Source organism: Vicia villosa, linkage group LG5 (assembly GCF_029867415.1).
Source record: "Vicia villosa cultivar HV-30 ecotype Madison, WI linkage group LG5, Vvil1.0, whole genome shotgun sequence".
Taxonomy (NCBI): Eukaryota; Viridiplantae; Streptophyta; class Magnoliopsida; order Fabales; family Fabaceae; genus Vicia; species Vicia villosa.
This window is the reverse complement of record NC_081184.1, coordinates 147,094,395-147,121,945: the sequence shown is the minus strand read 5'-3', so window position 1 is coordinate 147,121,945 and position 27,551 is coordinate 147,094,395. Positions and strand designations below refer to the sequence as shown.

Genomic DNA, 27,551 nt, shown 5'->3' with positions numbered 1-27,551 from the left:
CAACTCAAGTAAACACTCACCACCGTTCATTCAACTTTTTTTCCCTTCACACTTCATTCACATAAATAAAACAAAATACTAATAAATAAATAAAATCAGATTCCTTTTTCACAAGCAAGAAAGAATAAAATAATAATATAATATATAAAAAATCTGATGCGGAATGCGACAGAAACGGGTTTTGCCTCACTGAACTCAAAGACGGCCCTGCGTGACTGCGTCTGCGTGCGGTAAAGAACAAAGAAGAAATAGAAACCGCCTTGTATCTCATTCATGCTCATACTTCTTCTTCTTCATTGAACCAATCAACGATCAATTCAAATTCAAATTCAATTTGTAGATAAAAATGGCTTCCAAGCTAACAACATGTTTCGTGTGCTGGAATCTCAACACCGGCTTCAACTGTAATAACCACCTCGATAACACTCGCGTTTTACGCTCTCCGTTTCCACTTTCTTGCAAAATGCCACACCGTATTCTCAGGTAGGTATCAATAATTTCAATCAATTTCTATTCAATTTTCGTTTTCTGGATTGTTAGGTAATCGATTTTGTTTGTTTCTTCTCTGCAGTTCGCAGCAGAGAAGACAGTATCACAAGAGAACTGCATCACAGCCTTCCATTGACGGAGCTCTCAAGCCGAATCGTCGTCAAAACTCCGATCTTAACAACAAGCTTTCTTTTAATACTAAAACTGATGATTCTCTGCACAGTTTGAATAGTCCAATTCTGCTGCATGATAATAATTCCACACCATCGGTATCTATCCCCTTCCACTGATCTAGCAATTTATTATTCTTATGCTATCTCTATTCAATAGGATAAAATCAGTTTGATCAAGGCTCTGTTTGGATAAACAACTTATATATAAGTGCTTATTAATAAACTATTTCTATAATATAAGAAAATTAAGTCAAATTGTATAATCTATAAACTGTTTTCGTAAGTTATCTTGGTGAGCTTATAAAAATAAGCTGAGAAGTGAAAACAATTTATGAATATGTCGTAAGCTATTTCATAAGTTTTCCCGAACTCTTTTACAACTTACAGGTGCTTAGTTCAGGAGATAAGCTCAAATAAACCAATCAATGCCAACCCTAAGTGCTCATGGTATGAGGGTTTACGTATGACCTGATTTTCAAAGTTTCTTTAAACTATTCCAAGAAGCTTATAGATTTAAGCTGAAAACAGATTATGGACATGTCATAAGCTACATCATGAGTTCTCCCAAACAATATTACTAGTGCTTATGTTAGTAGATAAGTTCAAATAAGCCAACGCAAATAGTCTTAGTGCTTATCGTATGAGTGTTTATGTATGATCTTATTTTTCAAAGTCTCTTTAAGCCATTCCGAGGAGCTTATAAATTAATATGAAAACAGCTCACGACATATCATAATAAGTTACTTTCATGTGTTTTTCCCAACACTTCTGCAACTAAATGTTTTTCTTTACATTACCAACAAAACACTTAAATAAGTGCTTATGTAATAAGATAATAAATAAGCGCCTGTGAACACTTCCGTTGTTGTTCTGATTTTGTTGCATGAATAAACTTAGTTGTTGAAGATGATTTAGGAGGTTAAAAAGTTGGCTTTTAGTGCATCTACTAATTATTTAATTATGAAATAGGCCTTGAATGTAAATGGTGCTGCTGAGCAGGCTGAACAATTTTCTGGTGGTCAACTTGAGGATTTGTTAACCATGATAAAAAGTGCTGAGACAAGTAAGATATTGTTCTGGAATACTTATGGGTTTCCTTTTTCCATACACATTTTCTTAAATGTCTTGTTACCTGTTAGTAAGAATTGTATGTTCTCCCAGACATCCTTCTTATAAATCAAGCTAGAGTCCGTGCACTTGAAGATCTTCAGAAGATTCTTGCCGAAAAGAAAGCATTACAAGGGGAAATTAATGTCTTAGAGATGAGGTTGGCCGAGACTGATGCACGGACTGAAGTTGCTGACCAGGAAAATACACATGTGGAACTCTTGGAGGGCCAGATGGAAAAACTGCGTAGTGAGCTGGCTCAAAAGGGCAGTACTGAAGAAAGTGTTGCTGAATTGCACGGCCCTCAAAATGGAGTTTTGAGTGATGCCATTGCAAATAGTTCAAGTCATAATGATAGGATCCGTTCCCTTACCGAGGAGCTTAATTCATTAAGAGAAGAAAATGCGTCGTTGAAAAATGACATAGAATCATTTAAAGCACAACTCAATGATGTCAAGAACAATGATGAACGTTTAGTGGTATTGGAAAAGGAGCGGTTATATTTGGAATCAGCCCTAAAAGACTTAGAATCAAAACTGTCAAAATCTCCGGAAGATATATCTGAATTGTCTACACTTAGAGTTGAATGCAAGTATTTATCGGGTAAGGTTGAAAATTTGCAAATGTTGCTAGATAAAGCAACCAAACAAGCTGACCAAGCTGTTATAGTTCTACAACAAAACCAGGATCTTCAAAGGGAGGTTGACAAGTTGGAAACATCTCTTGAAGAAGCTAAGATCTATAAGCAATCATCTGATAAATTGCAAAAATATAATGAACTAATGCAACAAAAGATAAAGATGTTGGAGAACAGCCTACAAAAATCAGATGAAGATATAAACTCTTACGTTCAGCTGTATCAGCAGTCAGTGGACGAATTTCAAGATACACTAAATATTCTGAAAAAAGAAAGCAAGACAAAGACGCAGGATGAGCCGGTGGAAGATATGCCGTGGGAATTCTGGAGTCAATTGTTGCTTCTAGTTGATGGTTGGACACTTGAAAAGAAGATATCAGTAGAGGATGCAAAGCTTTTGAGAGAAAAGGCATGGAAGAAAGACAAGACTATTAGTGATATATATATGGCTTGCAGAGGACAGAATGAAGATGAGGCTATATCTGCATTTCTTGGGCTTATATCATCTGCAACAAGGTATTTATTTTTAATTGTATATTGCATTTTATGTATCTTCCATTTCTTATGCTTGCCTTACTTTTTATCTTTAGTCCAGGATTACATGTGATTCATATTGCAGCAGAGATGGCACCGGTGGCTAAGGTGAATTCAATGTATCCTTATCCCTATTTTTATTTGTTGTAAACTCATTTTATCATAGCCCTGATGTTTTTAGTTCTTTCAACATGATCTTATCCCCTCACCTACAATCTGTTCTTTGACTGTAATAATTAACACCCACTGAAATGATGCTAAGGAGGCGTGGCTGGAGCATCTTACACTATGTAAATAAGGGGAATACTAGGTGCAAGTTCTGTATTGAAATAAATTTTCAGACACCCTTAAAACAGTCTCATAGATTTTTTTTTCCCTCTTGCCAATTTTTGAAATCTTTTTGGGAATTAAGTAGCATGTCATTAAGAACCAGCCACTTGTACTGATTTATACCATTAAGAATAGAAACATGTTATTCTAACTGCAACATCCCAGCTCTATGTGGAACTTTGCTTTAATATGTGAAAAAATCTTATTGTATTTTGACTCTATCTTAGATTATCTCTTAAAATTAGTTTCCGTATTTCCTTGTATATCATTATTTTTTTTTTTAATTTAATTAAGATAAAGAGTTTAGTATTAGTATAAATAAGGATTAGTGGTTTTGTCTTTTGTAATAACACCCAATATATCATTCATGCCAGATATCAATATAATTTTTACTATTTTGAGTATACCTTTTCCTCCTTTTATACCTAAAAGACTAAATCTTTTATATCATTTACATGGTATCATCATCCTTGATATGTCCTGCCACCATTCTACTGTGAGTTCCAAAAAACCTAGAACACTGCGGTAATAATGATTAATGTCATATCTCCATGAGTATTTTCAAATGTCATATTAACCAATGAAAAAGAAGTTAAAATCTATACCAGAAATTTGTGTGTGTGTGTGTGTGAGTGAGTGAGAGAGCTTACATCAAATGTGGAAACGTCCCTGACCACAGATGTGAAAAATGCATCAACAAAGATACTCACATGTCACATGTGATTCACTTGTATTTCCTTGTCTAGGCTTTGTTTCCAAATTAGTGTAGTCACATCCCATGTGATTATCAAAAAGGTTCAAACCTGTATTTCTTTGTCTGCATGGGGAGAATGTCCCTTGTAGTAATTTTTCGAATCCATTGAAGTGATGCTTTATTTTCAATTTGGAAGTTAAGGGCTAGGCTGTTTTCTAAGTTTGAACCACATTGGGTTTGTAAACAGACCTCAGGTGAGTTTTTGCTGATCGAATTTCGGGATTTGGTTTGAGATGAGAAGGGCCAGGTCCTTTGGATTGGATGCATATGAAGTTTGTAGGTTCATGGATCATTTGGTCAGACTGAACTGCAACAATCCTTGAGGGTATCTTGTCAACCACTCAAAACTTTTCCAGAAGGTTGGTCATTTGGAAGATTTCTTGAAGAAACAAACAGATTATGTCACTGAATTTACTCTCAGATCAGGGGATTCATTTGTCATTAGCAGTATTTTTTCCCTAATGGAACCTATAGGAGTATTCCTAAACTTACAAAAATTTAACATTGATTAAGAAGGCTCCCTGTTTGATTCTATCATTATACCTTCCCATATTGGTCAATGGTCTTCCTTGGATGGTGCATGGTCTTCTGCTTTCAACTAATCTGTTTTTCACTTTACATAGTAATATTTAGATTGAGTTATTTCCGTAACAGGTTGGTGGCTTGGGGGATGTTGTCAGTGGTCTAAGTAAAGCATTGCAAAAGAAAGGGCACCTTGTTGAAATTGTACTTCCCAAATATGACTGTATGCAATATGATCGCATTGGTGACTTAAGAGTATGTTATTTACTGAGAAAAGAATCAAAGATGTTGATGGAGTATCGGAATTCCGTATCTTCAACTACTTTTGATGATTTCATTATTCATGCAGGCTTTGGATGTGGTGATAGAGTCATATTTTGATGGTCAATTATTCAAAAATAAAATCTGGGTTGGCACTATTGAAGGTCAACTGTTGTTAAATATTTTCATTTAAGTTGAATGTCTTTATATGGCTTACTAACTTCACTTTGCTTATGCAGGCCTTCCCGTTTATTTCATTGAGCCCCATCATCCTGATAAATTCTTTTGGAGAGGAGACTTCTATGGCGAGCGTGATGATTTTAGAAGATTTTCATATTTTAGCCGTGTAGCCCTTGAGTTTCTTCTTCAAGCTGGCAAGAAGCCAGATATCATTCACTGCCATGATTGGCAGACAGCATTTATTGTATGGTCTATCAAATTGCTCTTACCAAACTCTAGCTATTTGAGTAACTTATAGACTAAACATTATTGTGCTATTTTGCCAGGCTCCTCTATACTGGGACGTATATGTTCCAAAAGGATTAAATTCAGCTAGGATATGCTTTACATGTCACAACTTTGAGTATCAAGGGACTGCAGCAGCTTCAGAGTTGGAATCATGTGGTCTTGATAGCCAGCATCTAAACAGACCAGATAGAATGCAGGACAACTCAGCACATGATAGAGTCAATTCTGTCAAGGTATACCAATAAGATGATTGTCTATTCTGCCATTTATGAACAAATATATCTATATATGTAATAGTCTACCTTCCAATGACCAGGGTGGAGTTGTATATTCAAACATTGTAACAACAGTGTCCCCTACTTACGGCCAAGAAGTGAGAACTGCAGAGGTATTATTCTTTTCTTGCTCTTGCGCATATTAAGTATTTTCTGGTTATCAAAATATCAATTTTTTAATGAATGTAATAATAAAGCAAGCAGCACACATGAGGGAACAAGCACAAGGTCAACTTTGAATAACAATTTTTCCAATAATTACATCTATGCTGACTAGATTGTTCCAAGAAAGGATTGTAAGAGATATATAACCATTCAGATGCCTTCATCTAAAAATTTCAGGAGAATTGGCAATTGACATAATATTTGGCTTTTGAGTATTTATGACCAAGTGGTGAAGAATTTGATCCATTCTATTTATACCTTTTCTTATTGAACTATAATTCAAGCAGTTTTTTTTCCGGCAAGTTATGCTTTGTCCATGCTTCAAGTCAATTGGATTTCAAGTGATGGGGTTGTTATAGATCTAAAACCATTCACGAGCTTTCCCAAATAGCTTAAGCCTTTTGAGTATTTGATTTGTAAGAATAGACAAGGGTTTTGTTTCTTATAATAAATGAAAGACTATTGCATATGTTTTGTACTAGCTATTTGGTATTTTACAATGTGACGTGCTATATAAGGTACTAGGAGATCTGATTAGATGTGAAAATTGAAATAGGCCGGAATGAATTTACTATTGATCTTTGGATTTGACAGTATATCTTCATACGGAAAAAATAATGGAGAACTACACATTAGTGTTTTTAAGTTTGAATTAATGTATAAGTACTCTTCATAACTTATCAATTTTAAAAGTTGGTCTCATGAATGATATTATTGTACAAAATGCAGGGAGGGAAAGGCCTCCATTCAACTCTCTCTACCCACTCCAAAAAGTTCATCGGTGTTCTTAATGGTATTGACACTGATATATGGAATCCTGCTACTGATCCATTTCTTGAAATCCAGTACAATGCAAATGATCTTCTAGGGAAATCAGAGAATAAGGAAGCCTTGAGAAGGAATCTAGGTCTTTCTTCTTCAGATGTTAAGAGGCCATTGGTAATTTTATATCCTAATTTCATAGGACAATTCATTTGATACAATGTTATAGTTTGCTCTCCAGTCTTTTTTTTTGTTTGTTTTGAAATTTACCCTATTTTATTTCATTAAAGATTCAAGTTTTTTGTCAGTTTTGATTTTAATCCCCCAAAATGTGACCAAAAAGCAGAGTATGCACATTTTTGGTCTATTGGACTTGAGATTTTGGGAGACTGTAGATTGGTTCTCGAAAAACAATATGGACTTGAAATACAGTTATTTGTTTCTCATTTAGCAATTAATCATTCATGACTTATTCTTAGAAGTTAGAAATGAGGATGCTTTAATGGCTCGATCTTTCTATTCTCTTCTATGATAGGTTGGCTGTATAACAAGATTGGTTCCACAAAAAGGTGTTCACCTTATCAGACATGCAATATATCTAACATTGGAGCTGGGAGGACAATTTGTTCTACTTGGTTCAAGTCCAGTGCCACATATTCAGGTCATATTTTCTTCCCTTTTAACTGAAATTGAGAGTATTCTACCCCATTTTAGAATGGAGACGACTAAAACAGTATAGGAGAAGAAAGTCACGTTAGAATATAGGTGGAATTCTTTCAGGAAAAAAAACATATTTTACATAGGTTATGTTTTTTTGAACTATATAACCAGAGGACCCAGTATCACATGTTGTGGAAAAAATAATGATACTACTATTTAGTATTTTGATGACATGTACTTAGAAGCTAATTTCCAAGTGCATAGGTAAGGGATACAACATTTTTAGAGAAAACTAAGGTACAAATACAGCAATCAAAATATAATAATGATTTCTATATTAAAATCATGCTCAGAACAGACAAATAATGAATTCTATGAAAACGAATATTATTGAGATTTGTTTATTTATTTTCAAACGTTTTGGAAGTAAACTGTTAATGAAATTGATTTTTCTTTGACATGCCAATTTTTTCTCCGTATTTTCTGTCAACTGATTATCAGTTTTCTCTTTTCTAGAGAGAATTTGAGGGCATTGCCAACCACTTCAAGAATCACGACCACATAAGGCTGATATTGAAGTATGATGAATCTCTCTCCCATACCATTTATGCTGCCTCTGACATGTTCATCATTCCATCAATCTTTGAACCTTGCGGCCTAACGCAGGTATGGCTGTTCATGAATTTCAAAGACTAAAATTACTTACTATTATAGTATACAATGATTGAGGCAAATCCATGTTTCGTTTTCACGTGATACATGTTTCAAGTGAATAATTACTTTTTAGAAAACTGTATTTTTTATTATATATGCTTATATCGTATTGGTACTCTATTAAATGATATTCCTTTCGTCAAACTCAATTCAGTTGCATGTGCCACCAAAATCCATTTTCTGCACCTTAATGAAATAAAATGACGTGATAAAGAATCCAACTGCACAAAGATGGTCTTATGAAAGTGGATAAAAAGTAGATATAATGGAAGGGCTAAATCCAGTTCTTTTTACTTTATACAATTTTCTAACTTCTTTCCTGCAGATGATATCAATGAGATATGGTGCTGTACCTATTGCCAGAAAAACTGGTGGTCTAAATGACAGGTTAGCATGGTATAACTTGAAAAAGTATTTCTTATTTCTGAAGGTTAACTAAATTCTGTCTCATTTTGCAGTGTTTTTGACGTTGATGATGATACAATACCTTCGCAGTTTCGAAATGGATTTACATTTTTGAATGCCGATGAGAAGGTAAAGTAAACTATCACCCCCAATATAGTCCAACATCACAGATGCTGGCCTGATTTTTAGGATATAGTAGGTAATGTGGTAGGTTTGGCCCACCTCCTTCTTTAGCGGGATGAAAAAATGGTATTAATTTAAATTATCTAGTTAATGCAATGTTTAATTTGTTTTTCAGTATTTAATGTACAAGGGAGTATGAGAATGAAGTCCTAATTCTACTTTCTTAATATATAGGTTTGAGTTTCCGTAGCTCGGATTATAGATGATTTTAATCTTTCAATATTTTTTTGAGCCAATCAATTCCTTTTCTTATAATCGAACAAATTCAGTCCTATTATATAATGTGGCTGATTGTCATGCTTGGTGTAAAGTCAATCATGCAAAAGCTTTATTGTCATGCTTGGTGTAAAGTCAATCATGCAAAAGCTTTACTTTACATGTAACCTACTTTCAGAGTCCAACAAATCTATAGGCATAAAACGAAATTTGAAATGAGGCCCTTTTAAGATTATGAAATTTGGGGTCTTTTAAAGGTAATTTAGTTTTTACAATATTAAACATTAGGACTAACATAAATATTAAATGTATCCACATGATTGATTAAGTTTTTACTGAATTGCCTAGTAACAAAATTAAGAGTAAAATTTATACCGTGAAGCATAAACTTATTAATACTAAACATTAACAGTATTAATCATATAAAAAAACTGTTGAGAATTTAAGAAGTTGTTTATTTGCAGCCTCTTTGGGGCGGCCCTACCTTTCCTTATTTACCTTTCAATATTATCTATCAGGGAAACATTATTTTATGCTGTTTATTGTTTTGGTAAACTCTAATGACAAAATTTTGACAGGGAATAAACGGGGCCTTAGTACGTGCCATTAATCTCTTCAGGAATGATCCCAAGAGCTGGAAACAACTTGTTCAGAAGGACATGAACATAGACTTTAGCTGGGATTCTTCAGCAGCACAATACGAGGAGCTCTACTTAAAATCTGTAACGAGAGGAAGGGCAACAAAACGCGCTTAATTTAGCAAAAGGAGGCTTTCCTGTGCAATCTGTTCAATTTTGTCAGTTTCCTACACAGATGGGAGATCATATTTAATGCTCAATCAGCAAGATTTATCTGCACATACCTGCCTCGCAAAAATATCTCTGATTGGGAATGATTATAAAGATTACTTTGAATGGGACATGGCTGCTGAAAGTGTGCTGCTAGATTAGTTTCCATGAAGCAGCATTTCTCATGCATTTAGGTGATATTCCAACTTCACTATACATAGCAAGCTTGTGTAGTTATTTTTCTATTGTTTCCACGTTCTTATAATAGGTCAATTGGTCAAAGGTGTACAAAGCCATACATGTAAAGCGTTACAACTTAGTTTTTTACTAGAAATAATGTATAATTTAATCAAATACCAAACAAAATAAATATCCGTCCAATAATATATCATCTCCACTGGTTATCGTCCTGAGATACTAAAAGTGCATGCAAGTTTTTTATCTCTTCTAACTTTTTCTTATCAGTGTTAGAGATGGTAATGCGAATGAAAAATGAGTAATTTCGTTCCACAAACGAACGGAGTTATCATGCAGTAGTGTCTGTGTGTGATACATAAATATGTCAAGACGAGTGATACATAAATATGTCAAGACGACATGTACAAACATAATACAAACAGACCATATGAACTTATGTAGGATACCTTATGTTAGCAAGATCCAAATAGACCATATGAACTTATGTAGGATACCTTATGTTAACAAGATCCAAATTTTAATGCATCATGAAAGATTATAGCTGTTATAGTAGTCGTTCAATGACAAAGAAGTGAAAAACATTCGTGGCACTTGCTTTCTAAGTGTCAAACTTCAACATGCCGCTGCAAACTGTTTTTTTTAACAATTGTAGTTATCAAGTTCAGTATGGTTTAGTGGATATTTTTGGATCAACTTAATTTTATAAAGTCTATTTGAACTGCAAATTGGTTTAAAACTAAGTATTAAACTATATTTGACTTATACCAAATACTTTTCCAAATATGTTCATAAACATAAAATAAGGGTTAAATATCTGTCAACTTAAATTTGGGTGCTGCAAATGCAACACCGTGATATTGCTTATTAATCAAATTTTTAATAAGTAGCTTACCTAACAAACTTTGTTTGTATGTTGATTAGGTTGTTAGTCAGATGCTTGGTTGGTGGTTGAGAGTTAATTGTGTTTTAACTAACTTTTGGAGTAATTATTTGTTTACTTGCTCAGCAAGTAAATGAGATCAGAGTTGGTTAATGAGTTATAAAATCACCCTCCCTCGTGTATTTCATTATTCAATAATTCGTATTCAATTACCACAATTATTCTCTCAATTTCTCTACCTTTCATGAGTTGCTTAAGTTGCAAGGCAACGAACTAAACTTAGTTTTGGTCTGACATATTGGTATCTAAGAACTTAACACGGTCTAAAAGAAATCTTTATCTTCCAAGAAGTGAGAAAGATACTATGGAGAAAACAATGGCTAGTTGAAATGGGACTTTCCATGTTAATCTTCTCATTCTTGTTGGAAAGAATTGGGATAAATGGTTTAGGAAAATGAATATGATATTTGCAGTTCATAAGATGTATGAACAAGTGAAAAATGGTGTTGAATTACTACCTGCAAATCCATCATAGGCACATAGGAAAACTCACAAAGATGCAAAGACAAAAAAATAACAAAGTTTTGTTCCTCATTTACCAAGGTGTTTAAGAAAATTATTGAATCTTCAAATTTCAATAGTGTTTGGGATATTCTTGTGAAGAACTATTGAGGTAATACAAAGGTCAAGAAAGTGAAGTATCATGGTTGGTCATCACAATACTTGTGCTTATAGATTGTACAATCCTATGTCGAACAAGATTGAGATCAGTATAGGTGTTAAAGTGACGGGGGAAGATGCCTGAGATTGGAAGCAAGGTAGTGTGTCCAATTCAAATTGTACACTTGACTTAGATGACAAGGCAAGAAATGATGAAAATGCAAACATTGACGAGGTTGATGCAAATGATGTTGGGTTATATGAACAACCTCAAATTAAGTTCATGTCATAAAGAAATTGAAACTTGCCTAAAATAATAGTGATTTTGATGTGATTTATGACGATGCTTTTAGACAAGATGGTGAACTGGTGCATTGTGCAATGTTTGCTAATAATGAAGTAGCTGAAGTTAAAGTATCCTTGGAGAAACAAGTGTGGAAATATACATTGTTGGGTGAGCTAAAATTAATTGAGAAAATAACCAAGGAGCTAGCCAAACTACCAAATGAAAAAGAAAAAAAAAACTATTCACTACAACGTGCAAGGGCTTCTAAAGCGCTTTTTTGGGCTTTTAGAGCGCTTAAAAGCGCTGCCAAAGCCAACGCTGCCGTAGGTAACGACAGCGCTTTTGAAACTCCAAAAGAGCTCTCGTAGCCCCTCCTATAGCAGCGCTTTTTCCAGAAAAGGGCTCTCGTATCCCCCTATAGCAGCCTTTTTTCCAGAAAAGGGCTCTCGTAGCCTCCCTTATAGCAGCGCATTTTTCAGAAAAGAGCTCTCGTAGCCTCCCCTATAGCAGCGCATTTATCCAGAAAAGCGCTCTCGTAGCCCCCCTATAGCAGCGCTTTTTCCAGAAAGCGCTTTCGTAGGTTGCGCTTTTTTTTATCTCAGGCAGCACTTTTAATTAAAAAGCGCTTTGGTAGGTAGGCCTTTAAGAGCGTTTTTTACAAGCGCTGTCGTTGCTAAATGCAGTATTTTAAAATGCAACCTGTAATTTAAGCCTCCCAGTTCGATCTGTAATTTATATTTATTTTCAACCTGTAATATATTCAACCATAGGTAGGACAATATATACCAATATAATACCATTATATACCAAAATAAAATATATACACCATTAATATAGTTCAATTCACATGTTTACAACAGATACATATAACTAAATCATCAACAGAATATAAGCCCAAAATTGTCAAAATCCGACGAGCGCACGGTCCTGGTCCTGCAAAGTATGAACAGAACAACACGGTCAATTAAACTAACTTTGCTCAAACACAATTAAAGGCTCCAACACAAAGTCATTATCAAAGTCATAAAACTTTTCACACAATATTGTATTCATACCTATATGAATAGTCGCTGAATATAAAATTGACACAATTCCTCTTTGATTTCTTCCAACTTAAGTTTCGTGTAAGAAGCAGCATAGAAGTCATCAAAGTACTACATAACAAAAACATAATATGCATGATTTAGTTAAATGTAATAAATTATAAGAAATTATCCTAAGTTATAAATCCATATCGTGATTGGAATCTCTAATTGATTCGTTTGAAGGATTTCTTTCAAAAACCTCAAAACAAAGTATCCGCAATCTGTATTGTTTCGCTGTTGCGATCACTACATAGAAAAACAAATAAGATTTTTTATTTGTCTTATTTTATCAAGTAGCATAACTATTAATAGCAAAATGTGAAAATTAATGTACCTGCACTTTGATCCAAGTAATGTTGTTTGATTTAGTCCGGGATACCTGTGCGTGTCTTTGACTTCGGAACACTTGTATTGATCTAACAAAAATATAAAAGCATATATTTAGATAAATCTCACAAATAATTAAATATATAAATATACACGAATATTTAGAACGATCTCACTTACGTATCAATCGTTGACTTCATAGCCGGATAATTTATCCACTCACCATCTACCGAATTCAGAAAATATACCACTTCTTTTATAGGGTTGATAGCAAGCAACAACCAGTGTGCTCTATAAATTAAAACAAAAGTTTATATGAAAGTTTTGCTACGCAAAAGAAACAAAGATTAGATGAACCAAGAATGAAAAACTAACCCCACTAGTCGGGTATTATACGCCCAGAGATACATGCTTTCTGTATTGCCGGACCTCATGAATCTATCGACTAAGCGATGTCTAACTGAATCTAGTTCCGTAGCAATTGTCTGTCCGCTGCAATGGGAGGAAGATACGAAATGGAATCTGTTTGACAATTCAGTCCTGCGCAACCATTTGTCATACAACAACCTTAAATAAAAACATAATAAACATTAGACTATTTTAATTGAAATGTGTAAATAAATTGTTCAACTAATTAAATAATATATTTAGATCAATCTCACAACTAATTAAATAATAAATCGGATTACCGGATGTATGAAAACATTACTGACGCCTAATTGTTCTTGCGTAAAAATCTCTTCCATTTCTTCTAGTGCAACATGCACGGGGAATTCAATACCAAAGACAACTTCATCCATAGCAATTTCACGGATACTACCTGTCGTCAAATCTGACATATCAACAAGTGTTCCGAGTGTCTTCCGGTATCGAGACACGAAAGCACCTCTTTTTGCCACGGCCTTCGGAGGACCCTTTTCCTTGGGCGGTACGCTACGAACTTACTGCGTCACTTGTTGTGACCCTCGAGCAGATACCTAAAAATCATATAACTTAGGTAAACTATAAAATCGTGCAGTTTTAGATTCAGATCATATATTAACACTTTAAATGTACCTCTTTTAGTGATGCAACAGACTCGTCCTCCTGCAAAATCCCTTTACCCTTAATTACGGGTTTTGTAGGAGTAGTCTAAAATTATCATGTAAAAAATAGTTAACGTAACGGTTCAGAGTTGACATTCGAAAACTTAAATGATTCATAATGGTTTTCAACATACCTCATCACCAATGATAATTAGCTCCGAGGGCCATGCAACAAATGACCCTATTGCATCTCGCATCAATGTTGTCTCTGAGACCATGTCAGGTACCGGTAGCACCGCATCATGATCTAATACAACATCAACTGATACTTTCAGGTGTCCATCCGGGAGCGGTCTATGGTGAAGTAAATCTCCAAAAGTGTTATGCATTTTTCCCTTGCCAACTAGGCGATAATTCGGTGACGATAAGTATAGTTGGCAAGATGAAATGCCCTAAACCAATAATAAATATAGAGTCATTATCATTAATAAAATAGAACAATTGTAAGAAAAAGGAATTTATAATTACCTCGGGAAATTTTCTTTGACAGTTGATACTAGCTATATCACTAGTTTCTTTCACCGATGAAGTATTGCACTTTTCTCTCATATACATCTCTTTATCTCTTTGCAATTCAGAGACTTCTGCTTGTAATTCCTGCAATTTTTGCAACACTTCTTCATTGGTAGGATTTCTTCTCCTAGAATGCTTAAAGAAAGAGGTTGGAGTCACACTATGACCTTTACCCCTCACCCGACCGGGATACTCAGGAACATCTAGTGCTCTACTAAGTACGCTCCTATTATCCTGGTCCTCACCGGTGGATACCGATTGCGACATGGTCTCTTGTAATTCATTTACATTTGAAAAATTATATATATTAATAAACATTTGATTTAATTAAAGACACAGTGTTATACTTACACATTCATCATAAACTTTTTGAACATCGGGATCAACAGCTCGATTCTTGCCCACACGGGCTTCCTTCCACAACACATGTACTAGAAGTGAGGTTTCCTCACGTTTCGTCTCCTCTAACTATGCATTGACACAAATGATAAAATTGTCAATTATAACACATTTAGACAATTAATAAAAACGTAGCATTTCTATTTACTTACAATTTTTTCCTCTAAGCGTGCATATCCCAAACGCCCTTTTTTGTATGGATACGCGGGTTTTGATGCTCTCGCACTATTTGTGGCACTCCTTTTCTGGAAAGCTTCATATCTTTGATTTAAAAACTCAGCCCAATCTTCTTCTTTAATGAAGAGCTCATAATTTTTTTGTCGTCCCGGTGCCTCTTCAAGAAAGTTTCCATCTTTATCCTTAAGATAGGTGTTTGTTAAAAAAGCTTTCCACCCTCTATGTCTTTTTCCGGCCAAACCAAATATGTAGCGTTTACGCTCATCTGGTATGTTAAAAGACCTCTGCGAAAAAACATACGCATATAGTGTGTTAGTATAAGTAATTTAAACAAATTATCATCAAGATAATAACAACAACCATATATGATACCTTAAGCTCGTCCCAAATCATATCTTTTTTGTCGTCCAACGGTTTGCTTTTCAGATTCCATTTAGATACGGAGATTGGAATATGCAAACGAACAAGTGTACCAATGTAGCTTGTCAACTTTGCAGCATTAGAACCAATTGCTTGTTTATCAGAATTCCATTCTAAATTATATATTAATCCTTTGTCTCTATCTCGAATGATTCCCTTCATAATGGTGATGCCTCGTGCAACTTCTGTTGATGATGTATCGGGTGGAGGATTTGTATCCGGAGCATCTCTATCTTGTGAGTTTTCTTGTGAGTTTTCTTGTGAGTTTTCTTGATTACTAGCCATTTGACCTATATCAAACAAACTAAAGCACATTAGTACATTATTAATAAGTTAACAATCTATACAAGTCAAATGGAAGTCAAAGTAACCATGTACAAGTAAATCGGAATCGAAATCGGTGAAATCGGAATAAGTGTCAAAAAAAGAAAATTGTCGGAATTGAACGAAATTTACATGGCTATGGTAAAACGTCCTCACGGACTCAAAAATGAAGTAGGTTTTCCGAAATTCAGACCCTAAGCCCGACTTTTGATTATGGGCAGAAGCAAAACCGATAAAAAAACAGTCCCGAAATGCAAAGATAAGTGCATGAGCAGCTCCGGAATCGTCAAAATAGTATAGTTACATGTAAAGAAGTCGACAAACGGATACATGGTTCAAAAGTTATGTACAAAACGAAAAATATGCACCAAAATCGGATGACAAGTATTGTAACAATCGGAATACAAATTGTAAAAAACTATACAAATTGAATATATAACAATCGGTACAAATTGAATAAAGCACATTAGTACTTGTGTCAAAAAAAGAAAGTTGTCGGAATATGTATACTATTACCTTTTTCACTAACGTCTCTTTCTTTTCTTGGTAGGATTATGTTCTACGCGTCTCTTAACAACGCGGACGGTTGGATTGATCCAAATACCCTCATTATGATCATTTCTAGTACAAGATTCACTCTCATTTTGATCGTTTCTTGTACTAGATTCAATGCCAACACCAATATCACCTTGATCTCCAATGTTTTCATCAATTATTTTGTTAGATAAAAACACTATAGACCATTTCGTACTTGTCGGATCATTGACATAGAACACTTGTTTAGCTTGAGAGGCTAGAATGAAAGGCTCATCTTTGTACCCCACCCTATTGAGATCCACTTGCAAAAATCCTGACTTATCCATTCGTATGCCATTATTATTTTCAACCCACTTGCAACTAAATACAGGAATATGAAACTTCGCGTAATCAAACACCAAAATGCGCTCGATAACCCCAAAATATGACAAATTTGCAAATTTTGGATTTAAGTCATTCGCACTTGATATGTGAATTGATTCAGCTACCAAGGTAACACCACTATTTTGCATAGTACTTTTATCATCCTGTTCTTTGGTATAAAATATGTATCCATTAATTACGTATGCGCTATAAGAAAACACAATTATACTTGGACCATATGCTAAACATCTCAACCTTTCTGTTACTGAAGCAGGATCTGAACGATACTTTGAATAAATATGTTCCCTAAACCACGGTATGGAACTTCGATTGTGCTCTCGTACTATCCAATTCTCATTTTTATTCAGATATAAACCTCAGAGAACAACATTTCAACATACGGCTCAACCTCAATATCATTGTGCAGAACATACAAATGCACTTGATCCCGCTCGACCATTGATACTGTCACAACTTTGTTTCCAATTAGCCTTTTTCCTTCTTTTTTTTCAACAATATGAGATTTGGGGAGTCCAATTGATTGAACATTTGACAGATATTCAGTACAAAACTCAACCGCTTCTTCAACAATGTATCGTTCGGCAATACAACCCTCCGGTCGACTTCTGTTTTTCACGTACCCTTTTAATATTTTCATATAACATTCAGCAGGGTACATCCATCTCATATAAGCTGGTCCGCACAATTGTGTCTCTTTCACAAGATGAACGACTAGATGAACCATTATGTCAAAAAACGAAGGAGGAAAATACATTTCAAGATCACATAAAGTAACAACTATCTCTTTTTGCAATGTTGGTAAGATCGCGGGATCGATCACCTTACTGCAAATTGACCTGAAGAAAAAACACAGTTTAGTTATTGCACTTCTTACTTTTTCTGGCAGAATAGAACGTATACCTATTGGTAGAAAATGTTCCATTATAACATGGCAATCATGCGTCTTTAAACTCTTTAACTTGAGGTCTTTCATGGACACAAGTCTTCTAATATCTGATGTGTAGCCTTCTGGAACTTTAACTTCACTGAGGAACTTACACAATGTTTTCTTCTCCTTTCTAGATAGAGTGTAAACAGCAGGTGGAAGATCTGTTCGTCTTCCTTTCGTCACGGGTCCCAATTCAGTTCTCATTCCCATGTTTACCATGTCCTTCCTTATGTTAAGGCCATCCTTAGACTTTCCTTGTATATTGAGTAACGTACCTATAACACTGTCAAGTACATTTTTTTCAATGTGCATAACATCGAGGAAATGTCTTACGTGCAGCGATTTCCAACATGGAAGTTCAAAAAAAATTGACCTCTTCTTCCACCCACCCTTGACAAGTAAATGTGCAAAAGGCTTGCCAAACTGAGTGCTCACATCTTTCACCTTTTCAAAAATTTGATCACCTGTCAAAAAAGTCAGGACTGTACGATGTTCGGCCTTTCCATTGAATGCTTTTCTCCACCCACGGTAGTGATGATTAGAATTTAAGAATCTACGATGACCGAGAAAGACATTCTTCTGACAAAGATCCAATCGTGTCGTATCGGTTTCATCTTCACAAACAGGACACACTTTTTGACCTTTATTGTTGTACCCTGATAGATTTCTGTATGCTGGAAAATCATTAATTGTTCCAAACAACATCGCCCTCAAGTTGAAACTTTATTTCCTATACCCATCGTAAACCTCCACACCGTTCTCCCACAAAAACTTTAAATCTTCGATTAAGGGTGCCAAGTATACGTCTATGTCATTCCCTGGTTGTTTAGGCCCGGAAATTAACATAGATAACATCATGTACTTACGCTTCATACATAGCCACGGAGGTAGGTTATAGATCATAAGAATCACAGGCCAGGTGCTATGCGAGATACTTTGAATACCATACGGGTTCATTCCATTAGTAAACAATGACAAGCAAAGGTTTCTTGCTTCTTTTCCAAATTCAGGATAATCATCATCAACTTTCATCCACCGTGGTGAGTCTGCCGGATGTCGCAACTTTCCATCAATAATTCTTTCATCTGCATGCCAAGTCAAGTGTCTTGAATCGGTTTCACTACGATACATGCGTCTAAATCTCGGAATTATAGGAAAATACCATAAGACTTTTGCTGGAGACAACTTTTTCTTATATCGAGGGACACCGCATTTAGGACACTCATTCAACGCTGCATACTCGTTTCGAAACAAAACACAATCGTTTGGACATGCATGTATCTTATCATAGCTCATGCCAATAGAGGACAACATCTTTTTGGCCTCATACGTTCGATTGGGAAGAACATTATCCTCTGGTAGCATATCTTTCATAAGGGCTAATAACTCTGTGAAACTTTTATCCGACCATCCATTGTCCGCCTTTAAGTTGTACAACTTTAACACCGCAGACAATCTTGTGAATTTTGTACAACCATCATACAATGGTTTCTCTGCATCGCTTACCAACCTCTCGAACATTTTGGGACAATCCTCAAGATCTTCTTCAAGCGCTTCTGCAATCTCTTCGACTCGATCATAATCGTATGTGTCTGTGCAATCGTTGTTTGAAGCATACGTCGTATTACACCTCGACTCAACATTCCCGTTACTTTTCTCACCATGCAAATTCCAACATGTATAACTTCTATCGATTCCAAACCGTAGTAAATGCGATGCCAACTGATTCCCGTCAACCTGACCCCCATAACATCAACCCAAGCAAGGACACGTCATTCGAATCGGGTCTTCGGCATGCGCAACCGCAAACTTAACGAATTCCCATACCCCTTTCTCGTACTCTTTCGACAATCGGTTTGAATTCATCCATGTCTTATCCATGTCTTAATTAAGCTAAACAAAAACAACTAATTATTAAGGCACTAAACGGTATAATGCATTTCTGTCAAAACCAGTAATAAAATGCAGCATATTCACACAATTTCAGAAAAATTCATCACAATACCAGTATTTTGAGAAAGAAATTTACCTTGGATTTTACCGAGCTCAAGAAAACGCAGAGAATGAGCGTTGTACGTCGAACTAGGCCGGGAAATGCTGCTAATTCAAAGGAAAGAAAACTTCTATTATAAAAACGAGCCATCATAGCAGTTCATTCAAAGCACAACTAATTACTTTGGCAAGAGAGAACAATTAATTACCTGTATAGAAGTAAGCAACTTCTAGACCCACACAATGTAAGATTATTGAAAACTATCAAACTTCCACTCTTCACAAGTAACCCCTATAGAAAATTCACAAAGTAAGTAAGTTCATCACTTAACGATTAACAAAATTGACATCAAGAATCATAACAACATTGTAAAAAATCAGCATTATGTACATGGTGCTAAACATATTTAAAATCAAGTAAACACATGAATAATGATGTCAATATAACCATGGATAATTAATATTCATGGATTTCAATCTATAATCTTCATCATCTTTAGGTTTTAATCTAATGAGAATATACAAAAAATAAAAAATAATGAGACAAAAGAAACAATGAGAATATACAAAAAATAAAGTCAACACATATGAGGCAAACGAAACAACAAAATCAAAGAAATGAGCAAAAATTCAAAGTCATCGGAAACGAACCAAACTCATATAGTCACATCCAAATGTCCCACTGAACTCAAAAATAATATTGGTTTTACCGAATGTCGACCGGAAGCGAGACTTTTAAGCCGATTAACAAAACAGTAGAGAAAATCGAAAATAAAAGTGCATGGAATGAAAAACTGAGCATAGCATTAGATTCAAAAGCATCGTTCTACCCGAAAACACTAATCATATGCATTAAAACTCACAACGGTCAAAGAGTTATGACATTTTTTCGTAAAGCCGGCGTATCGTACCAAACTTGTAAATTGAGAAGGAAAGGAACAAACAAGCATAAGGCAATAAACTTCCAGAAATCAAGAGCCACAATTAACATCCAACAACTCAAGTTCCAAATTACATCAACAATTGAATCCCAACTCAAAATGCACAATGATTTTCTCTAGTTTCTACACTTTCTATGAGTCAAAATAATAATGAAATGCATCAACAACTACCTATAAAAAAACTGCATTATTTGTGTTCAAAACAATCTCAACCACCTTCACAAAGCATGTTATATCCAACTCTAATGATCAATCCTTCACACAAGGAAATTCTAAACAATTTCTAGCAAGTACAAAAAATGGAAACACGACATAACTCATGCTCAAGAATCTAGTTTATCCAACAACAATTATCAACAAGATTCAAATCGAGAACTCTCACCATATTCAAATTCAAATTCACAAACCAACCATAACACTAACTCCATTGAAAATTCAGCAACACCACCTTCATTAACAACTCTATCATTATCAACTTTCAACAATACAACATCATCAATCCAATTAAAATTTCCAACACTATTATCATTCATATTTGCAACAAGAGACAAGCAATTTCATCATCACTTAATAAACATCATCAATAAATAGTGACAACATCAATGCCAACAATTCACAGTAAATATCCTTCATATCAACACTTAGCATGTGCACTAACAAACCATATCAACTAAAACCCTAACAATGTCATCTAACAATAACAACTAAAACCCTAACAATGTCATCTAACAATATCAACTAAAACCCTAACAATGTCATCCCTCAATATCAACTAAAACCCTAACAATGTCAGTAAAATATTGGATTATTCAATAGAATCTACCTTGAGATAGAGATAATGGAGAGAGATTGAGAACAAGCAAGGTGCAGCAAGAACGGTGGAGGACGGACGGAGGAGGGCGACGAACGTTGGAGGAGGAGCGCTTTCATAAACCCCCCTATAGCAGCGCTTTCTAAAAGCGCTCTAGTACCCCCCACCCTTACCAGCGCTTTTTTCACTTGTTTTTTTTATTTTGTTTTTAGCGAAGTCTATAGCAGCGCTTTTCCTAAAAGCGCTTTCGTAGATGCGCTGCTAAAAGACAAATTTGGCGTAGTGATTGGTGTGAAGTGGGTATAAAAGGTAAAGAAAATATGATTAGCCATGTAACGAAACATTATGCAAGGTTGGTAGCCAAGAGTTTCATACCAAGAGAAATCCTCTAAAGGAATTCTTTTGCAATTAGTCTTGCCTTTTACTTGGGAATCTCACAATTCGGCTCGATTTTTAACTTGTAAACTCATTTTACATATATAGCTTTCTTGCACGAGTGTTTGACTTATTTCCAGGTCTGATTCTTCTCAGTTACCATAAATTCATCCTTTGTAACTTATTTCCAACTCTCATCTTTTATGGCTTGATTGTTTTCAATTGATTTTAATTTAGCCATCATTGTTTCATCTATCGGATCACAATCGTCATTTATTGATTGGTCAGAGAATCTTTCATAATCAGTTAGCCTAATTGATTGAATTCTTGCTCTAATTAGCCTTGTTACCTCATGCCCTTGCACTACCTCATCTACTTGACTTCTTGCAATTTCGCTCTAAGATTGCTTGAGTTTGCATTATTATGCAATGGATCATTTGGAACTTTCAGGCATTTTCATCCTTTGACCTCATGAAACTCCACATTTCTACTTATTTTCATATTATTCTCATTAGTTGAGAATAGTTTGTATGCACTTGTTGTGTGGTAGCTTATAACTATCATAGTCAAACTTCTATCATCCAATTTCTTTCTTAATTATTTAGGCATATGCTCGAAGCAAAGTGAGTCCGAATTTCTGAAATGAGCAACATTTGAATTATGACCTGTTAACGTTTCATATGGTGTCTTGTTCATCAACTTATTTGTTGGGCATATATTGATGATGTAAACTGCATTTGAGGTTGTCTCTCGCCATAAATTATTTGGCAATTGTCTTGCCTTGAGCATACTTCTTTCCATGTTCAATAAGATTTTATTCTTCCTTTCAGCAATGTCATTGTGCTGAGGTGTGTAAGGAACTATAATTCATGCTAAATTTCTTCTTTCTCACTGAATTTTCTAAAGTCAAATTAAATGTATTCATCACCTCCACCAGTTCTCAGTCTCTTAATTCCACATTTAACATGTTTTCCAATTAACAACTTAGACTTCTTGAATTTAGTGAATACTTCACATTTCTTCTCCATTAAGTAAATCCACATGTACCTTGTGAATTCATCGATGAAAGTTAGAAAATAGCCATTAATTTTCATTGATTTTACTTTAGATGGTCCACATACATTTGAGTTTATATTTACCAACCTCTTCTTTGACTTCGTGGACAAGTCATGCTTAAATGACTTCCTTGTCAGTTTAGTTGCACAACACTCTTCACATAACTGCTTTAACGTTTTGATATGATGAAGTCCATACACCATTTTCTTCATGTGCGTTAAGCTCAAACTTTTGAAATTTAGATGGTCATATCTGTGATGCCGAATTCAGTATTGATTCTCAATTATGATTGATGTGAGACATTAATGGTCAATCATGTTGATCATAATTTTGAAAGTTTTGTTGTTTGATAAAGGTACTTTCAAAATTTGTTTGGAACTTTCATCAAACACCTTAAATTCCTTATCTTCTAAACTCATAGTATAGTTCTTATCAAGAAATTAAATCAAATTTATCAAGTTACTTGCTATTGGAGGAACATATAGCACTTCATTTATGATTGTTTCTTGCACATAAAAAAGTTTTGTTTAAATGATTGGAAAGAGTATATATAACTAAAAGTCAAATAACCAACTAACTTTTAAAGTTGTCAAGTTGTGACAGTTTGCATGTGTTGTAAGTCATTCACTTGCAACAGAACCAAATTACCACTAAAAATCTAAATCTGAACTACAACACAATAATATCATATTGTCCATATGAAATGATCAAAGGGGTTTGTGTTTAAGTTAACTTCTAGATACTAGTACATTCAAAAAAAACTGTGGATATATCAACAGAAAATGTTAAATATTGCTCAAAACTTCAAGTATTTATGCATAATTTGCTAAGAAAAAGTGTATTTTTTCGAAAAATAAGTTTTGGATGTGGCAAACTAAGCACTCTAGCATATATATAGACTCGTAGTAAGTCAAAACGACCAAAACATGTTAGGTCATTGGGTGACAAAAACCTCAATCACGTTAGTTACTTTCCAAAAAAATGGACATGATTTTCTACCTTTCAAATATACATATATTTTTTTTTAACCAAAAATATACATATATTTAATAACCGCAAATTATGTTGAATACAAATCTAAATACAATTGTCAAGGATGTTCAAAATCATGGTTAATTACGTTATGCAAATGATTAATGAGTTGTTGTGCCTAATATAATACATTACTCAAAAGTATAACGGTGCATCAATTCTATACCAAATACATTGAGGTGCATCAATTCTATACCAAATACATTGAGGTTATACCGTATACATTGAGTCTATACACTTTTCAAGTTTCAAAAATTTAGATTTTAGAAATAATAGTTCAGTTATGGTTAGGTTTGGTTACCGTTATTAAAATAATAGTTCGGTTCCCTAACCAAATCTAATGGTTCGGTTATTTTAACTTCAGTTCAATACAGTTTGATTGTTCGGTTCGGTTCATATTTTTTTTGGACAGCCCTAGTAGTAATAATGGAAGAGAAACTGTCATATAGAGGTGCATTGTTGATTGTTATAATCAATATCATAGCTTGTTACACTGGACAATCCACAATTCAACATAATGATAAAGGTTTAATAGTTACTACGATCATGTATCCTTAAACAAGCTCACGGAAAGAAAAAAAAACCTAGCTTGCCTCAGAATCATCTTTAAAATATAGGTATTATGCATCTAGTGCAACAGATAAGAGTTAAAAATGAGGTAACCAAGTCGCATTATTCATTCTGGATCAGGTGAACCACCAGGGACCAACTGCATTGCAGACCATATATTGTTAGTATCACTATTACACCGGAAAAACTTAAAAAAAACATTCGTGAGATTACTGCCAACGTTTTCTAAAGTTGCCAAGTCAAGTGATCTATTAATAATCCATACAAAACTGGTAAAGAGAAAACGATCGAGTATTTGACACTTACAATGGCAATGTTGTTTCCATTGAGTAAAATCTGATCCAGCTTAGTTATCCTTCTCCCCTCAGCAGTGATTTCACTGTTGATTGCATACAAAAGCAATAAACCAAATCAATTTATTATGTACAGAAGGCTGTTGATTGCATATAAAAGCAATAAACCAAATCAATTTATGTATCGAAGGCATCACCATGTGCATGCACACATGAACATCCAATCAAGGAAAATGGAGAACTAACATAAATTATACAGACACAAAAGCCATGATAAAAGTAAGAAAGTCTTCTGTAAGTACAGCATGAAGCAATCACAAATGTCACAGATCCTTACTAACAAACACTTGATACTTAAGACTCCTCAAACCCCAAAAGAATAGCCCACCGAGAAAGATGTTCCACTAGAACATGGATGCAGTGATGTATTAAACCAAAATTCGTTAGCACACACATGTAAAGGTGTAGACTGGTGTTTTGGACAATTAGATATGAATAGTCTATCTATGAAGTTAGCATGTGATAGAGGCACTATGACATCATTTGATCTATATATCAAACAACATTCAATGAGAAAAAACATAATTGTTGCTATACTATTACTATATTTGTATGATGAACTAAACCTAAACACTTAACCTAGACATAATGACACATGTTCCTAACAAGACTAAGATGATGTTAATGGTGGATGTCAGAAGACTCTAAGGCTTTACTTAGAGAGGCCTCTTGGTGATATATCTCCAAAAAAGATAGACATTGGAGGACCCTTTATTGTGCATAGGGAGTTCTTATAGACGTCATGGGGTGGATGTTTACATTATCTAAGACATACATGTAGTTACTTCAGGGCATGTCCTTTTAAAGTTTAACCAGCTGACAGTTAAAGTTGGGAGCTAAGATACCCGGAAGTCTCTGTTAGCTAGTTTTCCGGTTGTGACGGCAATTTTTCCTGTTCGCATTGAGGATAAGTCGTTTGGGTTTTGTGGAGTAACCACCATGGGTACTTTCCTACTTGCAGTGTCACAGATGAAAGGCTTTCACATTTGGTCACTGGGAAATGAAAGTAAACATAGGGAAGATTCCTTTTGTATCGACTCTAGATGAGTCATTGTTAATAACAATCACATTAAGTCATGGACCAGGACTCTTAGTAAAAATTCACCATAAGGTTTAAATTTTTTGCTTCCCGGGTTATATAACACAAGCATTCACCTTAAGATAGGAGTTCGTACAAATTAGTAGTCAAAGAGCCCTTTACTTTCTTAAACCTTAACTAGACCTACCTAAATAAGTTGAATTTCAAACAAACATTTTCCTGTGCTGTCAAAATCAAAATCACCCATTTATCAATAACCTACTATATAGTTCAAAATCACTATTAATACAAAGCTCCAAAACAAAAATCAAATTCAATTTCAGTTTCAGTTTCCCATCTTTCTTCTCAAAGAAAACCTGCCTACATCATGCCAATTCAAACTTAATGTAAACACTCATAAAAGTTGGATAAAAAACTGTAAATCAGAAAAACTAGCGTAATATAACAATTTGCAGTTAGAAGTGTATTTTAAAAATCTGAGGGGGCATTGAGACCAAGCATGAAACAATTGCATCCCTCAACAAACAAATAAATCTGATCTTATTCTACTTCCTACCCAAAAAACATATCTTTTATGGGAAACAGTCAAATGCGCACAATATAAATACCAAAAACATAACATCAAAAAGTTTTGCGGATAAAAGCAACATGCTGTGGTTCAGGTCTTACTATTCAGTAACATCTTCAAGAACCATGTTGACATAGACATCAAAGCCTCTAAGAGTACCAACAAGCTCCTTGTCACCTTTCATTATCACCCATATTTTTGAACCTATACAGCGGTCAATCAACTCTGCATATATTCAACAGAAAATGATAAGTTATCTTAAACAGAGTTCAAAGCTACGGATAACCCAATATATGGTTCGAGAGAGGCAGTGAAGTAAAAAACCTGATGGAAGAAGCTGTGATGGATTATTAGCCATGAAGATGAATTGGTAATTTCACTAAAAACCTGTGAAGGGTACAAAAGATCAGAACTTTTACGTGGCTGTTGCAGAAAGATTGATTGATTTCAAACGCATGTGTAAATATTCAAATTAATCAAATTGAATACTGCAACAAAACCCTAATTAGTTACAGATAACAATGTCAAACAGAAGCATCTGCAATCGGTTATTGAAAATCAATTGCAGATGGAGTAGAGCTCGGATGCAACGCAATTGAACTACTAGTACAGTGGCACCTATTGCGGCCGCAAATCGCGCAGGAATCGCGCGCTACGGAAGAGGGAAAGAGCAATCCTTAATATAAATGTATAAAAATAAGAAAAAAGTGGAAAGGTTTCTCACTTTTCTGGCTTCCGATGACCAACTCCGGTTGATTTCCCGGCGAGGAGAGTGGAGTGGGAGCGACTACAGCTTGTTTAATAGAAGGGGCCGAAGCTGATGAGAACTGCTGAGTTGTTCTTGTTTTAGGGTTTTAATTTTCTCCTTTTTTACATTTCATTTCACTTTTGTGCAAAGGTTTTAATGGTTAAAATGTGTATATTTTGTTGTTTTTTTTCTTGAAATTTTTTATACTTTGGTAAATCCCATACTTTTTTATATTTTTGAATAAAATTTTAAATTTCAAATATAAGTAATTTGTAGTTTATTTTATAAAAATAATATATGCAATAATTTTTATTGTATAAAAAGAAAATATCTACATTGTCTAATCCAATTTTATTTTTCATTAAACTTTTTTTATTTCTAATTGTTTTTTTATACAATTTAATCTTAATTTCAAATTTT

At 34.5% G+C, this 27,551-nt stretch overlaps 2 protein-coding genes across 2 annotated transcripts; one reads left to right on the top strand and one right to left on the bottom strand.

Annotated features, from left to right (window-relative positions):
* Window positions 1-118: 118 nt before the first annotated feature.
* On the top strand, window positions 119-9,856 carry LOC131603069 (probable starch synthase 4, chloroplastic/amyloplastic). The gene is made up of 16 exons (XM_058875318.1): window positions 119-483; window positions 572-758; window positions 1,632-1,725; window positions 1,824-2,922; window positions 2,997-3,048; window positions 4,679-4,801; window positions 4,896-4,971; window positions 5,047-5,231; window positions 5,314-5,508; window positions 5,592-5,663; window positions 6,445-6,654; window positions 7,013-7,138; window positions 7,654-7,803; window positions 8,177-8,238; window positions 8,310-8,385; window positions 9,234-9,856. Exons 1-16 carry the CDS (start codon window positions 347-349, stop codon window positions 9,408-9,410), a joined length of 3,021 nt encoding a protein of 1,006 aa, XP_058731301.1. The 5' UTR covers window positions 119-346; the 3' UTR covers window positions 9,411-9,856.
* A 14,443-nt stretch (window positions 9,857-24,299) lies between these two features.
* Window positions 24,300-27,260, bottom strand: LOC131603067 (sm-like protein LSM5). Its single transcript, XM_058875317.1, has 5 exons — window positions 27,108-27,260; window positions 26,708-26,770; window positions 26,485-26,608; window positions 24,730-24,802; window positions 24,300-24,562 (listed from the first exon to the last, which is right to left on the bottom strand). Exons 2-5 carry the CDS (start codon window positions 26,739-26,741, stop codon window positions 24,530-24,532), a joined length of 264 nt encoding a protein of 87 aa, XP_058731300.1. The 5' UTR covers window positions 26,742-26,770; window positions 27,108-27,260; the 3' UTR covers window positions 24,300-24,529.
* Window positions 27,261-27,551: the final 291 nt, after the last annotated feature.

What these genes read in the sequence shown, in the direction of transcription:
- LOC131603069 (XM_058875318.1), top strand. Translation starts at nt 347, where the DNA reads ATGGCTTCCAAGCTAACAACATGTTTCGTGTGCTGGAATCTCAACACC. An exon ending in CTGGGTTGGCACTATTGAAG is followed by an intron (nt 4,972 to 5,046) that starts GTCAACTGTTGT and finishes TTGCTTATGCAG; the next exon opens with GCCTTCCCGTTTATTTCATT. An exon ending in GTCCAGTGCCACATATTCAG is followed by an intron (nt 7,139 to 7,653) that starts GTCATATTTTCT and finishes TCTCTTTTCTAG; the next exon opens with AGAGAATTTGAGGGCATTGC.
- LOC131603067 (XM_058875317.1), bottom strand. Translation starts at nt 26,741, where the DNA reads ATGGCTAATAATCCATCACAGCTTCTTCCATCAG. An exon ending in ATCACAGCTTCTTCCATCAG is followed by an intron (nt 26,609 to 26,707) that starts GTTTTTTACTTC and finishes GAATATATGCAG; the next exon opens with AGTTGATTGACCGCTGTATA. An exon ending in CTTGAAGATGTTACTGAATA is followed by an intron (nt 24,803 to 26,484) that starts GTAAGACCTGAA and finishes TGCAATCAACAG; the next exon opens with TGAAATCACTGCTGAGGGGA.